General features: G+C 42.8%; 1 protein-coding gene across 13 annotated transcripts in view; it reads right to left on the bottom strand.

Moving 5' to 3' along the window:
* Window positions 1–223: 223 nt before the first annotated feature.
* Window positions 224–13864, bottom strand: part of LOC114850103 (NACHT, LRR and PYD domains-containing protein 12-like) — a 73693-nt gene continuing 60052 nt past the window's right edge. For 7 of the 13 annotated variants that reach the window (XM_055506211.1, XM_055506202.1, XM_055506208.1 and 4 more), the window contains 4 exons: window positions 2743–2916; window positions 2412–2585; window positions 1560–1606; window positions 224–1435 (listed from right to left, as the gene is read on the bottom strand). In XM_055506211.1, coding sequence (XP_055362186.1) covers window positions 903–1435; window positions 1560–1606; window positions 2412–2585; window positions 2743–2916 — 928 coding nt within the window. In that variant the 3' untranslated portion in view covers window positions 224–902. Of the gene's footprint in view, window positions 1436–1559; window positions 1607–1927; window positions 2586–2742; window positions 2917–13864 lie in introns of those variants that run through there. The other 6 variants (XM_055506204.1, XM_055506209.1, XR_008693798.1 and 3 more) reach the window with 5 other exon arrangements.

The following is a 13864-nucleotide window of genomic DNA, read 5'->3' as shown; positions in this document are numbered from 1 at the left end:
GACATCCTGCACCTTTAGCCACAGATACAACCATTGACTTTGGAGACATTTTACCATAATTCTAGGTGGGAACCTTTGAAAGGTGTCTGGGTCACATAAGGATCAAACCTAATGCTGCTAATTGAGCTCATAACCTCTAAGCTATTAAAGATTGAACCCTTTACCTGCTTTCTATTACCTTAAGTGTCCTATTTTTAGGCCTAAATCCCCAAATAATGCTAAACATTTTTAAGGCCTTATTGTCAAGTAAACTGTAAATACAACCTTAAACAGGAAGGAAGGAATCATACACAACATACTAACATAGCAGTTGGAAGTAAAGGTTACATAGTTTTTGGTGTTTGTCAGTTAATGCTTGAGAACAGATGCAGAATCTGAATAAAATTTATTATATTATAGCCCACAATCTGGAATCAACTTTAGCTACCGGCTGGATGGAGATTTGATCAATGATCAGTGTGTTTGTCAGAAGATTAGTGAATAAAGCTTCTCCTTCACACACACTTCAAATGAAATGAGAAAATTCACAGAAAGTTCAAGAAATGTGAGCAACACAACTATTTATCAACTGTGGTGGAAATTTGTAATAAAGAAACTGATGAGAGACTTGTCTTTTCTGCAAAAAAAACAGCAGGGGAGATCACAACATACATCACAGAGGTGTAATGCAAAGATCACAAAATCCTTGAGTTGCATTTGCCTTTTGTCCCTTTTCCTGCGCAGGAGGAACGTCTGTCTGGTGCAATCAAATCGCATACTCTCACTCAGAACAGAACATGCTCAGCCACCTTAGCTCCATAGTTTGTTTTAATACATCTATCTGACATGACAACAAGACAGACATGAACAGACTGAACTATGTTTCACAGTGACAACGTTTCCCTGACAGAATCAAATTCTCACTATGACACATCACACAGAGACACTGAGGAACCAGGCCAACTGTGCCTAACTCCAAACCCAGGATAAAGTGGTTCAGTGAATGTGGTGTTGAAGGTGTGAAGGTGGATCAGTTTGTCAGAGGAGACTCTCCAGAAGGACAGAGAACCAGCAGGACAGTCCACATACACTGATACTCTGTGAGACACAGAGGAGGAGATGAGTGTTACTATGTTATTGTGGCAGACATAGTAACCACCATTAGTGCATTTCAGACGCCAGGACTGATCATTGTCTCCAAACCAACAGTTTTTACTGTCTCCTTTCCTTCTGATTCCTCTGTAACTCACTGATATATAAACTCCTCCACCCCACTCAACCTCCCAGTAACAGCGACCAGTCAGACCATTACTACACAGCAGCTGAGGCCAGTCAAATCTGTCTGGATGATCAGGATATGACTGATCCTGCCAGATATGTGTCACGTTCCTGTTGTTGTTAGACAGTTGTAGATGTCTGTTCACTGTGTTTGTGTCGATGGTGAGTTGACAGAAATCTGATGGAGAGAACAAGACACAATCCAGCTGCAGTTATTGATCTATCATCAGTTTCATGATGACTCATGACAGTTTGTACAGTAGATGGTTGAATGTTGCTGATCTCAGTAAAAACACACTTACACTTGCTCAGACCTGGTGTCAAGTATCGGACTCCACCAGGCTCCACCCTGAAAGGAGGAGGGGGTCAGAGACATGCAGACATGGACATTACATGGCTCTCACACACACATTGTTGTAGCATTGTGTTCAGATGGAGGCTTGTATGTAGGATGGACATTCAGCAACAACTAAGGAGTTGGATCCTTATGTTGGAATCTACGGAGCAGGAGGTGACGTGGAGAAAACCTTTGACTTCTCTATTTCACTTTATCACTTTTGGTGTCAGACACCTGCTCACCCTGTCACCACCAAACTAATGTGACACCACAGGAAGCAACGGAGCAGGAGGTGACGTGGAGAAAAGGTTTGACTTCTCTATTTCACTTTATCACTTTTGGTGTCAGACACCTGCTCACCCTGTCACCACCAAACTAATGTGACACCACAGGAAGCAACGGAGCAGGAGGTGAGGTGGAGAAAAGATTTCTGCACCTATGTCAAATCAGTTTTGGTCTCAGAGGACACAACTTTCCCAAGGGGGGAGTCTTCTAAGTCCTGTGTTTAAAGACCAGTATAAAATGTGTGGTAAAGCCCAGTGAAAGTGTAAAACCATTCTGTTATTTCCCTCCTGGTCTTTTAGTTTTTGTTCTTGGCTTAAAAGGAGTGTTTTTGGTTGTATGAGTGATTTGACTGTTATTTTTACATAGTTTGTTCACCTGTGCTCTGGTTCTTCTTCTTCTACTCAGTCTGCCATTTTGTGGATAAGCACGTTTCACTAGAGCAACAGAAATTTAGTGGCTCTTCACTAAGCGTATGCTCTGTGTCAGTGAGTTGCTCCTGTTGACGTCTTTGTTAAGACAAGTCTCTCCATACCTGAGAGTGTCCAGTCTCCAGTGTGGATTCTTGACTCCAGCAGACAGCAGCTTCACTCCTGACTCTCCTGGATGATTGTAGCTCAGGTCCAGCTCTCTCAGATGGGAGGGGTTGGAGCTCAGAGCTGAGGCCAGAGAGACACAAGCTTCCTGTGAGAGCAGACAGCCTGACAGCCTGCTGGCACAAAACAACAAAGACTTACAGGTTACAGGTACTGTACATGCCATCATAAAGTCACACACTAGAACCACTCCTGATGGCAAAGAAGACAGATATTGACAAAGCTAAAATAAAATCAATGAAATGAAAAAACACACTGAAAAATCTTGACCTGAGAGTCTCCAGTCGACAGTGAGGACTCTTCAGTCCAACAGACAGTAGCTTCACTCCTGAATCCTGCAGGTTGTTGTTACTCAGGTCCAGTTCTCTCAGACTAGAGGACTGAGAGCTGAGAACTGAGGACAGAGCTTCACAGCTTCTCTCTGACAGGTCACACACACTCAGGCTGAGACACAGGTGGACAAAATTATAAACAATGCAATGTTATTTTTCAAATCTTAACTTTAACTTAAAGTACACACATTATAAAAAACATATATACACACATACATAAAAAATACACATTATTTAAAAAAAACTACTAGAACAAGCAACTGATGGAAGATATAAGTTAGTTTAAACTGTTTTATCTCTTATTTTAAGGGTTTGACATCTGAAAACACTCGCATTTAAAACAATAAGAATAAAACCTGAGAGTCTCCAGTCGACAGTGAGGACTTTTCAATCCAGCACACAGTAGCTTCACTCCTGAATCCTGCAGGTTGTTGTTACTCAGGTCCAGTTCTCTCAGACTAGAGGACTGAGAGCTGAGAACTGAGGACAGAGCTTCACAGCTTCTCTCTGACAGGTCACAGCTACTCAGTCTAATGAGACAGTAATGAACATAAATTGTAATCAAAATGAAACATGAACAACACTAAAAAAAAGCTATGCAAATTCAGTTGAGCAGAGAAAGGTAATCACATTTATACTCATGTCTCTCATTCAAAACAGTACTGATGAAATAAATGGTACATTCAACATTTAGAAGCTTTATAAAATACTTACAGAGCTGTGTTGGAAGCTTTGACCACAGGCAGCAACCTCAGAAAAGCCTCCTCTGTAGCAAAGAATTTATTCAGGTCAAATACTTAAAGATCATTTGCTGAAGACAATAAGATGAAAACCAGAGCTGACCACTGGGCAGGAGACAGTTTATATATGAAGAGACTTCCTGATTTCAGATAGAGTTGGATCTCCTCTACTAGAGAACAATCATTCAGCTCATTCAGACAGTGGAAGAGGTTGATGCTTTTCTCTGCAGAAGGAAACTCTGTGATTTTCTTCTTGATATATTGAACTGTTTTCTGATTGGTTTGTAAATTACTTCTCATTCGTGTCATCAAACCTTGTAAGAATGACTGGTTTTTCTCAAGAGAAAATCCCAGGAGGAAGCGGAGGACCAGGTCCAGGTGTCCATTTGGACTCTCTAAAGCCTTGTCCACAGCACCACGGTAGAACTGTGAAGTTGTATGTTTCATCATAAAATGTTTAAACCAGGATATTTGTGACAGCAGGTTGACTCCAGAGTTGATGAAGGTCAGATGGACATGAAGAGCAGCCAGAAACTCCTGAACACTCAGATGGATGAAGCAGAACACCTTGTCCTTATACGGTCCTTTTTCCTCCTCGAAGACCTGTGTGAACACCCCTGAATAAACTGAGGCTGCTCTGACATCGATGCCACACTCTGTCAGGTCTGACTCATAGAAGATCAGGTTTCCTTTCTGCAGCTGCTCAAAAGCCAGTTTTCCCAGAGACTCAATCATCTTCCTGCTCTCTGGACTCCAGAGTGGATCTGTCTCAGCTCCTCCATCATACTTGATGTTCTTCACTTTGGTCTGAACCACCAGGAAGTGGATGTACATCTCCGTCAGGGTCTTGGGCAGCTCTCCTCCCCCTCTGGTTTCCAGCAGATCCTCCAGAACCGTAGCAGTGATCCAGCAGAAGACTGGGATGTGGCACATGATGTGGAGGCTTCGTGACGCCTTGATGTGGGAGATGATTGTTGTGGCCTGCTGTTCATCTCTGAATCTCTTCCTGAAGTACTCCTCCTTCTGTGAGTCAGTGAACCCTCTGACCTCTGTCACCATGTCAACACACCTAGGAGGGATCTGATTGGCTGCTGCAGGTCGTGTGGTGATCCAGAGGTGAGCAGAGGGAAGCAGGTTCCCCCTGATCAGGTTTGTCAGCAGCACATCCACTGAGGTGGACTCTGTGACATCAGTCAGGGTTTTAGTATTGTTGAAGTCCAGGGGAAGTCGACACTCATCCAGACCGTCCAAGATGAAAACAACATCTATCTCTTCAAACCTGCAGATTCCTGCTGCTTTGGTTTCAGTGAAGAAATGATGAACAAGTTCCACCAAGCTGAACCTTTGCTCTTTCAGCACATTCAGCTCTCTGAATGTGAATGGAAATGTGAAGTGTATGTCCCGGTTGGCTTTGCCTTCAGCCCAGTCCAGAGTGAACTTCTGTGTTAGGACTGTTTTCCCAATGCCAGCCACTCCCTTTGTCATCACTGTTCTGATGGCTCCATCTCTTCCAGCTGAGCCTTTAAAGACGTTTTCTGGTCTGATGCTTGTTTTTGCTCTATCTGGTTTCCTGGAGGCTGTTTCAATCTGTCTGACCTCATGTTCATCGTTGACCTCTCCAGTCCCTCCCTCTGTGATGTAGAGCTCTGTGTAGATCTGGTTCAGAAGGGTTGGCTTTCCTGCTTTAGCGATGCCTTCAAACACACACTGGAACTTCTGCTTCAGGCGAGATTTAAGTTGATCCTGACAAACTGCAGCAGAAGATCCTAAGTGAACATGAAAATGGTTATGATTGATGGAGATAAAAGATTGAAGACTTTAAGAAGAAGAATTTAAGTATGGTCCACACATAAAAAAACTTAACTCTCCAACAGTAAATGTGTGATTGTGTCCCTGATGATGTAGTAAAATCCTTACTCTGCAGACAGTCAGCCAGCTCCTCCTGCTTCATCCTCCTCAGGAAGGTCACTGTGAGAATGAGTCCACACAGAGACACACACAAGGTAAAGGTCCATGAAGTGATGAAATGAACATCACAAATGTCTCCAGTAGTAACTTCAATTTACTGCTGCAAGTGAAGAAGCTTCAAGACATTTGACCAAAACCTTCATGTAGAGACGTCAATAAAAAGATTTGATCAGAGATGATCAGCTGTTCGCTTTGACTAAGCACTTTATTAGAAGAGGAGCAGCCTCTGAGACCCTCTACAGGATCAGAGCTTTAGCTACTGCTGGATGGAGATTTGATCAATGATCAGTGAAGAAAGCTTCTCCTACACATCAACACTTCAAACACACATCAACAAGATGAAGAAACGGAAACAACACAAATGTTTATCTTTAGATTGTTTAGAATGATTCAAAGTGACAACAACTCAGTGTGATTCTGATACAGGCTGGTCTTTGAAAGCAATAATAACATCCTTTGACTGGTCGCTCTTGAAGGACACACTGCTGGGTCCAGGTCCAGGTCCAGGTCCAGCAGATCTTTGTCTCTGATGGGACCTGATAGAAAAACACCTACATGTTGTAACACCTGCATCACTACCTAATCTATGATGTGTCTGTGACTTAGCAAACCATAACACAACAAACACAGTACGATTATTCTTTCATTCAAATCAATGTGAAAGTTAAGAATGATTAACCAACAAAATCAAATGCATGTGAATACCCAGGTGCCATATGTAGTTCTGAGAATGCCAATACAATTAAACTATTCTCACATGATAAATTGGTCTACTACTGTACCTAATAACACGTCCATTTTCAATATTATCTGGGGCCGGGTCGCGGATATATATATATATATATATATATATATATATATATATATATATATATATATATGCGTACATTTTATATTTATAATGTTTCTGCTGCACTTTGGAAGAATCAACAGTTTTTTACTGGTCATCTTAACAAGTTGCCATGACTGTTCTATAACCCTTGTATTTTGGCAAAGTTGTTGAACGAACCAAAGTCGAACGAAACCAGATGTCTAGCTGACATTCAGCAGCTAAAAGCTCGTGCCTCAGAGCCCCACGGACCGATGGATGACCTCTCGCCTATTTCACTCTGGCAACTGCAAATATGCTACACTGGAAAACTAAGGACATCGACAGGAAAGCAGAAAACCAGCACATTTCTGGACCTCAGTCAGTCTGAGCGGTCAGTACCACCGACTGTGAGCTCAGAACCAGAACCAGGACAAATAACAACCAGAGCCACACCCTGAAAAACATCAACTCCTCACAACTGGTTCTTGTTTGTTTGACAGAGGTGGATCGTGTCTCTTCTTCCTCTACATTAACAAACAGACGCAGTAACAGTAATGTTGTTAAACACTCACCTCCTCAACGTTTTTTCTTCTTCTTGGTGTTTGTTTAACTTTTCCTCCTTCTCCTCTTTTCTCTCCAAATGGAGTATGAACTCACTGAACACGTTGTGTTCGCTCCTGGATCACGTGGTCATTGAAGCCCCGCCCCCTCTCCGTTTACAGGAACCAGGAGAGCTGAAGCAGCAGAATGATGAGGAAGCAGCAAGCAGTAATGGGAGGTTTCCAGAGGACAGGTGTCGTGCCAAAAAGTGACCGTCTGCCAGAAATCGATTGCCGCACGCGGGAGCGCGCACCGGGAACGAGTTTAGCTCGGTTTGTGTAGGACTACAGCTGCTTATTCGGTTTCAAAAAGCCATAACTTGTGAATGTATCCGCTACACGTTTTCTAGTGGACGTAGTGACGCCACAATTTTAGATTTTGTTTCAACGACGGAAATAATCGTCGTAATTCTCTTTACAGGGATCGTCGATCGTGACTGTTTAACTCTATGACATGACGCTATATTAGAGCCAAAGCTTTTGATCAAAAGCCGAATTCTGCCTTATTTTAAATACATGGAACTCTCCTTTGTTATATTTACAGATGTAATAAATATCCAGTCCATCTGATCTTGCCTTCTGTTCCTGCCTAAGACCAGTAGAACCAGTAGCATGTTGGTTTTATGTTGCCACAAAGTGATTAAAGCCAATATCTGTTTACTTAAAGCGGTATTTCTCCCTTATTTAAAGTGCATGGAGCTCTGCTGGGTTATATTAATAGATTTATTGAGCATGTAGTACATCTTATCACTGTCTACACCTGTTTGAGACCAGTTAAACCAGTAATATGCTGTCTTCACGTTGCCAAAAAGTGATTACAGCCAATATCTTTTGATAAGAAGCCTTTTTCTTCCCCATTTAAAGTTCATTAAGTTAAAATGACAGGCCTAATAAACTTCCAGCTCACTTGACCACTGTCTGTACTTGTCAGAGACCAGTACAACCAGTAAGATGCTGTGTTTACGTTACCAAAAAGCGATTCATGCCTATATCAAAGTCGTTTTCTCGTTTTCAGTTTTTTTCCTCCAAACGAGAAAATGGAAATGCCTTTAAATACAATTTTGCGTCTAGTTTTGAAAAAACACAGTTTTTTTTTTTGTTTTGTTTCTTAACACGGTACTTTGATTAAATTCTGTTTTTCGCTCATAGCAAGAGAAACGAGAAAATAGATGTGTTTTGTTTCTATTTTGGATGTGTGTGTGTGTGAGGGGGTTCTCCTATGTTACTACTCTACGTAGTAGTAAGAAGAAAAGTTCACCATGTGATCCACACGTGATCCACGTCGTGTTTCACTGTAGCGCTGTGTTGTACAGTCTGATGTCTGTGGGAGGAATGACCTGCGCTAGCGCTCCTTCCTGCACTGTGGGTGTAACAGTGTGGTGCTGAAGGAGCTGCTCAGAGCCTCTACAGTGGTGCAGGGGGTGGAGGGTTCTCCATGATGGATGTTAGTTTACCAGCATCCTTCTGTCCACCACCTCCTCCATGGACTCCAGTGTGCAGCCCAGGACAGAGCCTGTTTTCTGAACCAGCTTGTTGAGTCTCTTCCTGTCTCTGTCTGTACTGCCCCCCCCCCAGCACACAACTCCATACAGGACTACTGAGGCCACCACAGTGTCATAGAAAGTCCTTAGCAGCTGTCTGCACACACCAAAGCACCTCAGTCTCCTCAGCAGGTGGAGGCCACTCTGGCTGTTCTTATACAGAGCGTCTGTGTTGTTTGACCGGTCCAGTTTATTGTTGAGGTGAACACACAGGTATTTAAATGTGTCTCCATGTCTGAGCCCTGGATGTTCACCTGTGTGTGTGGTGGAGGGGACCTCCTGAAGTCAAGCACTAACTCCTTTGTTTTGCCGGTGTTTAGTATCAGGTGGTTGTTCTCGCACCAGCCCAAAAAGTCAGAGATGACACCCCTGTACTCCTGCTCCTCCCCCAATACACACCCAGCAATGGTGGTGTCATCGGAGAACTTCTGGAGGTGACAGTGGTGGGAGTTGTACTGGAAGTTCGATCTGTACAGTGTGAAGAGAAAAAAGGGCAGAGCACCGTCCCCCGTGCTGCAGACTACCACATCAGACACACAGTCCTTCAGCCTCACAAACTGTGGCCTGTCTGTGAGGTAGTTGATGGTCCAAGCAGCCAGATGTTGGTCCACACCTGCCACCTCCAGCTTCCTCCTCAGCAGTGATGTCTGGATGGTGTTGAAAGCACTGGAGAAGTAAAAAACACGACTCTCTCAGTGCTCCCAGAGGACTCCAGGTGAGACAGGGCCGATGCTGCAGGTAGATCAGGGGTGGGCATTCCTGGTCCTGGGCCGCTGTCCTGCTGGGTTTCTCTCCCTGCTGATCACCTTCAACAGATGTGTCACTCAGCTTTTTCACCTTCGAGGTGATCAGAGGTAACTGGGGCAGATAGAGTTGGTGAGTAGTGTGTTGCATATAAATAACAAAAATCATTATGAGCCGCTATTTTAAGCATATTGACCTCAGTGAGATCAATCATGTTGTTATAACATTAAAAGACTCCACCAGTTACATCACACTGGTGAGTACAGTATTTACCTTTTCTTTTTCTTACTTTCACTTAGGCTTCATAGATAGCTTCATGTGTGTAGCAGGCTGCATGCAGTGTCTGAAATGGATGGAGGAGCCTGTGTACACTGAGGTTTTGTCTGCAGCCCTTGAGTTGTTTAAGTGATTATAAAAAACTGACACATTTATTGTTTGATTGCTCCTGTTGATGCAATTTGTAAGTTAACGTTTTATTATCATGCAGCACCATCATCTGTTTTTCTTTTAATAATTGTTTTTTGTATTCAGAAATAATGAAAAGGCTGTTGTTTGGAACTGTTTACTCCATGGCTCACAATGCTGGACATCTAATACACTTAGAGGATGTTCTGGTAAACAGTGTGAAGTGAGGCTACAATTGCAGTTTCTTCTTCCAAATCGGTTTTTAGGTCAAAACTGAATTTCTTTCCATTCTGTTTGTATTTGTGTTTTTTTTTTGTCTCATTTTCATTTTTTCTCAGGTTGTGGCTCCAGTGTTGCTTATTCTTTATGTATCCTCCTTTCTTCTTCCTGATCAGTAGTGGAACATTGTATTACTGTACATTACACGAACAAAGAGATCCTGATTTCTAATTGCAACTTCACTTAATCAAATAGCTTTTTGTTTGTTTGTTTTTGTTTTAGGTATTTTTAGATTTTTACCTGGTTATTATTTCTGTATGCTCTGAATGTGCTTCAACAAATTGAGGACATGCTGGTAGGACTGGCTTCCCCTCTTGTCAAACATAATAACCCTGTGGATCAACAGTTGCTCCTTTAAGAGTCCATTTGTCTTTTTCACACTTGGGGGCGCTGTCCTGCATTTCTTTCAAGAATGTGCTGTCCACTGGGTCAGTGAGATAAGTGTAACATTGCTTTGCAGCGCTTTTTGCTTCTTCATCTGCTTTAGCATTGCCTTTTGACACTCTGTCTTTAGTGTTAGTATGAGCAGTGCATTTACAAACGGCTATTTTGGCTGGTAGTTGTATTGCCTTTAATAGATTTCTTATTAAATCACCATGAATTATAGGTTTTCCCGTTGATGTTATCAAGCCTCTATTTTCCCATTGACTGGCAAATATATGAATAGTTGAGTGGGCATATGCGCTGTCAGTATAGATGGTAACTATCTGACCTGTCTTAAGTTTGCATGCTTCAGTCAGTGCAATTATTTCTGCTGCTTGTGCACTGTAGTGTGGGGGTAACAGCTCAGCTTTCAAGGTTTCAGTATCAGTTACAACTGCATAACCGCTTTGTGTCTTTCCACTTTCAGACTTTGTGCTTGATCCATCAACATAGATAAATACAGAACCAGGTATTGGGTCGTCCCGTAAGTCTGGCCTAGGTTTTGTGACTTTTGAACACTCTACTAAACAGTCATGTGGTTCTCCGTCTATTTCTGTGGGCATTAGGGTCGATGGGTTCAGAACCGTACACCTTTCTATTGTCATGTGTGGCTGTTCCAGTAGGACTGCCATACACGACAAATGTCTCGCTGGGGACAGTAGTTTTATCTTTTCTTGCAGGAGCAGAATAGAGATGGCATGTGGCACCAGCAGAGTCAGTTGGTGATATAGCACAATGGTGGATGATGCTAACACTGCTTCTGCTGCTGCCTCCACTGCTCTTACACATGGTGGCAATGCCCTGGCAACTGGGCCCAGTCGTGTAGAATAATACGCCACTGGTCTCATTTGCATGCAGAATCAATCTACTGTCTGCACAAAGGGTTTGGAATAGTCAGGAAAACCTAACGCTCCTGTCTGAGTCATTGCTTCTTTAAGTTGTGTGAAAGAGGCTTCAGCTTCGGTCGACCACTCTAGTTTCATGTGCATTGGTATTTCTTTTTTAAACATCAGCTCTTGGAGTGGGGCCGTTAAATGTGCATAATCTGGTATCCACCTTCTGCAGTAATTTGTCATGCCCAGAAATGACATCATTTGTATTTTAGTTTGTGGTTTAGGTGCTTTTAATATAGATGTGACTCTAGCTGGATCTATTTTTTGTCCGCCAGCTGATATGATGTGTCCTAAATATTTCACTTCCTCCCTCCACAGCTGTAGTTTGTTTTTACTGACCTTGTGGCCATTCTCTGCCAGAAATGAAAGAAGGGCTACAGTGTCTTTCCTGCATTCTTCCCCAGTCTCTGACGCCACCAGAATATCTACGTACAGTAATATCTGACTACCGTGTGGGGGTGTAAACTTAGCAAGATTCGCTGACATGCACTGTGAGAAAATAGTCGGGCTTTCACAGTAACCTTGGGGTAGCCTGGTGTATGTGTATCGCTGACCTTTGTAAGTAAGCGCGAACCAAAATTGTGAGTCTGGATGTATTGGTATGCTGAAAAAGGCATTACTAATATCTATAACTGAAAAAATCTGCTTATCTGGGTCTAACTTATTCAACAGAATGTAGGGATCAGGTACCACAACTGCTCTTGTCTTTACAGCCTTATTTACAGCTTGACGGTCTTGTACCATCCTCCAGCCAGTGGAAGGAGGAGCCTTTTTAACTGGGAATATGGGAGTATTGCAAGGCGAGTCATCACATGGTATTAAAATCCCAGTTCTCAATAGGGACTCTATGACGGGTGCTATTCCTTTTTCTGCATCAGGTCTAAGCGGATATTGTCTCTGACATGGTCGATAAGAGGTTTTCTCTGTTATGTGGACCGGGGCTACTCCTTTCATTAGTCCCACATCCGCATCATCTTTTTTCCATAAACATGAAGGAATCTGCTGTAACTCATCCTGGTTCACCCCGAGGTCAACATAACATCATTCTGATTTATAGGGATTTCGTCTAAGGTGGGCTGTGGGCACAGCCTGAGCTGTCCAGTTCATAGCTATCCTCCTCCAGCCCGTCACTGAGCTGTATTCACACTCTTGCTGTGGTTGCCAATCATAAATTTTGTTAACGACCTCATCTGCAGCATAACCCACATCATTCCAGGTTTGCGCTTTTTCTTTGCTCAAAGAAACATGAGGCACATGTCTGTTACAGTAGACTCTCTTCTGTTTCTGGTTCAGTTCGCAGGTCAAAAAGGCCACGTTTGTCTTCCAACACAAATATTTTATTTTCAAAGATAGTCCTGCTTTTTCTTGCAGCTGCTTTTCATAGTCTGGATCGAAGCCTGGAGCCTGATCATACCTGAACGTACAGTGTAAATTTTCTGGGGCTCGACAGTCTCCATCACGGACTCTGTTTTTTGTCATTTTCATTATTTCATCGCATGTCTCAGCAGGTCCATTCTTTAGGTCAAGGCCGTACCAGTAATAGGGTTCTAGGGAACTATAGTCAGATTTAATTTGGGAATTGCATCTCTCCCCAACAAATTTACAGGACAAGATGGGCTATACACAGCATGTACAATAGCCTCAGTTCCTGTGACTGGATCAATCAAGGGTAAGGCTTTTGTTAACCCTGCTCTGTCAACGTTTCCATTCGCTGTTTGAACCAAAACTTCACTTTTGCCTAGATGTTGTTTAACCCAACTGCTGTTTAACACTGTCCTAGTAGCCCCAGTATCTACTAAAACTTTTTCTTTTTCATCAAGGACAGTCAAAGTGATTTGAGGATAGCCATCCATGTGAAACAATCTTTCTGCCAAGTTTATTTTAAATTGTTCTTCAGTCAGCTCGTCATTACACGTTTTGACTTCTTTCTCTATTTGGTCGGTCAGTCATGTGTTGCGTTGACAGTCACGCGCCCAGTGTCCTGTCTCCCCACATTGCCAACACACATTCTCTTCTCTTCTGTTGGGGTTTTTATCTCTTCCACCCCTAAATATTTGCCCACCACGTCCTCTAAACCTCCCTCTGCCACGTCTTCTCTGCCCCCTGTTATCTTGCCAATAACATTCTTCACTGTTGACACCAAATGCTGTTGCTTTGGGTTTTCTTTTGGCAATTCTTTCAGCATGCCTTGCATGATCTAGAAATGTGTTCAATGTACAGGTGGGCAGGTCTACTAGACTCTTTTCTACCTTATTCTTCAAGTCCAGTCTCAGACCTCTGAACACAGCATTTTTCAGTTGCTGATTGTAAGGCCCGTTTTGGTCATTGCTAGGTTGAAGACCACTATGAACCTCAAACACACCAGCCATTCTGTTATAAAAATCTTCAACACTCTCGTCTTCCTTTTGGCAGGTCACATTAATTTTTGTCCAGTCTGTTCTCTGAGGCCACTGAGCTTTACATCTGTCATAAAGACTTTGTAGTCGTACGTTTAGGTCCGCATTTCCATAAGGCAGTGGATGATTTTGGTTATCTAAAGGATTCCAATCTCCTTTTATCAAGATCCACTTTCCCGCCACTATTCGTCTAATTACTCTCTCTGTTTCCAGGCCGTTTAACTGATAACTTTGCAACAATTCCCCCATGTCACGCACAAA

This window comes from Betta splendens, chromosome 24 (assembly GCF_900634795.4).
Source record: "Betta splendens chromosome 24, fBetSpl5.4, whole genome shotgun sequence".
NCBI classification, from domain to species: domain Eukaryota; kingdom Metazoa; phylum Chordata; class Actinopteri; order Anabantiformes; family Osphronemidae; genus Betta; species Betta splendens.
Note: the sequence above shows the minus strand (reverse complement) of the source record. Positions and strands in the feature narration are given on the sequence as shown.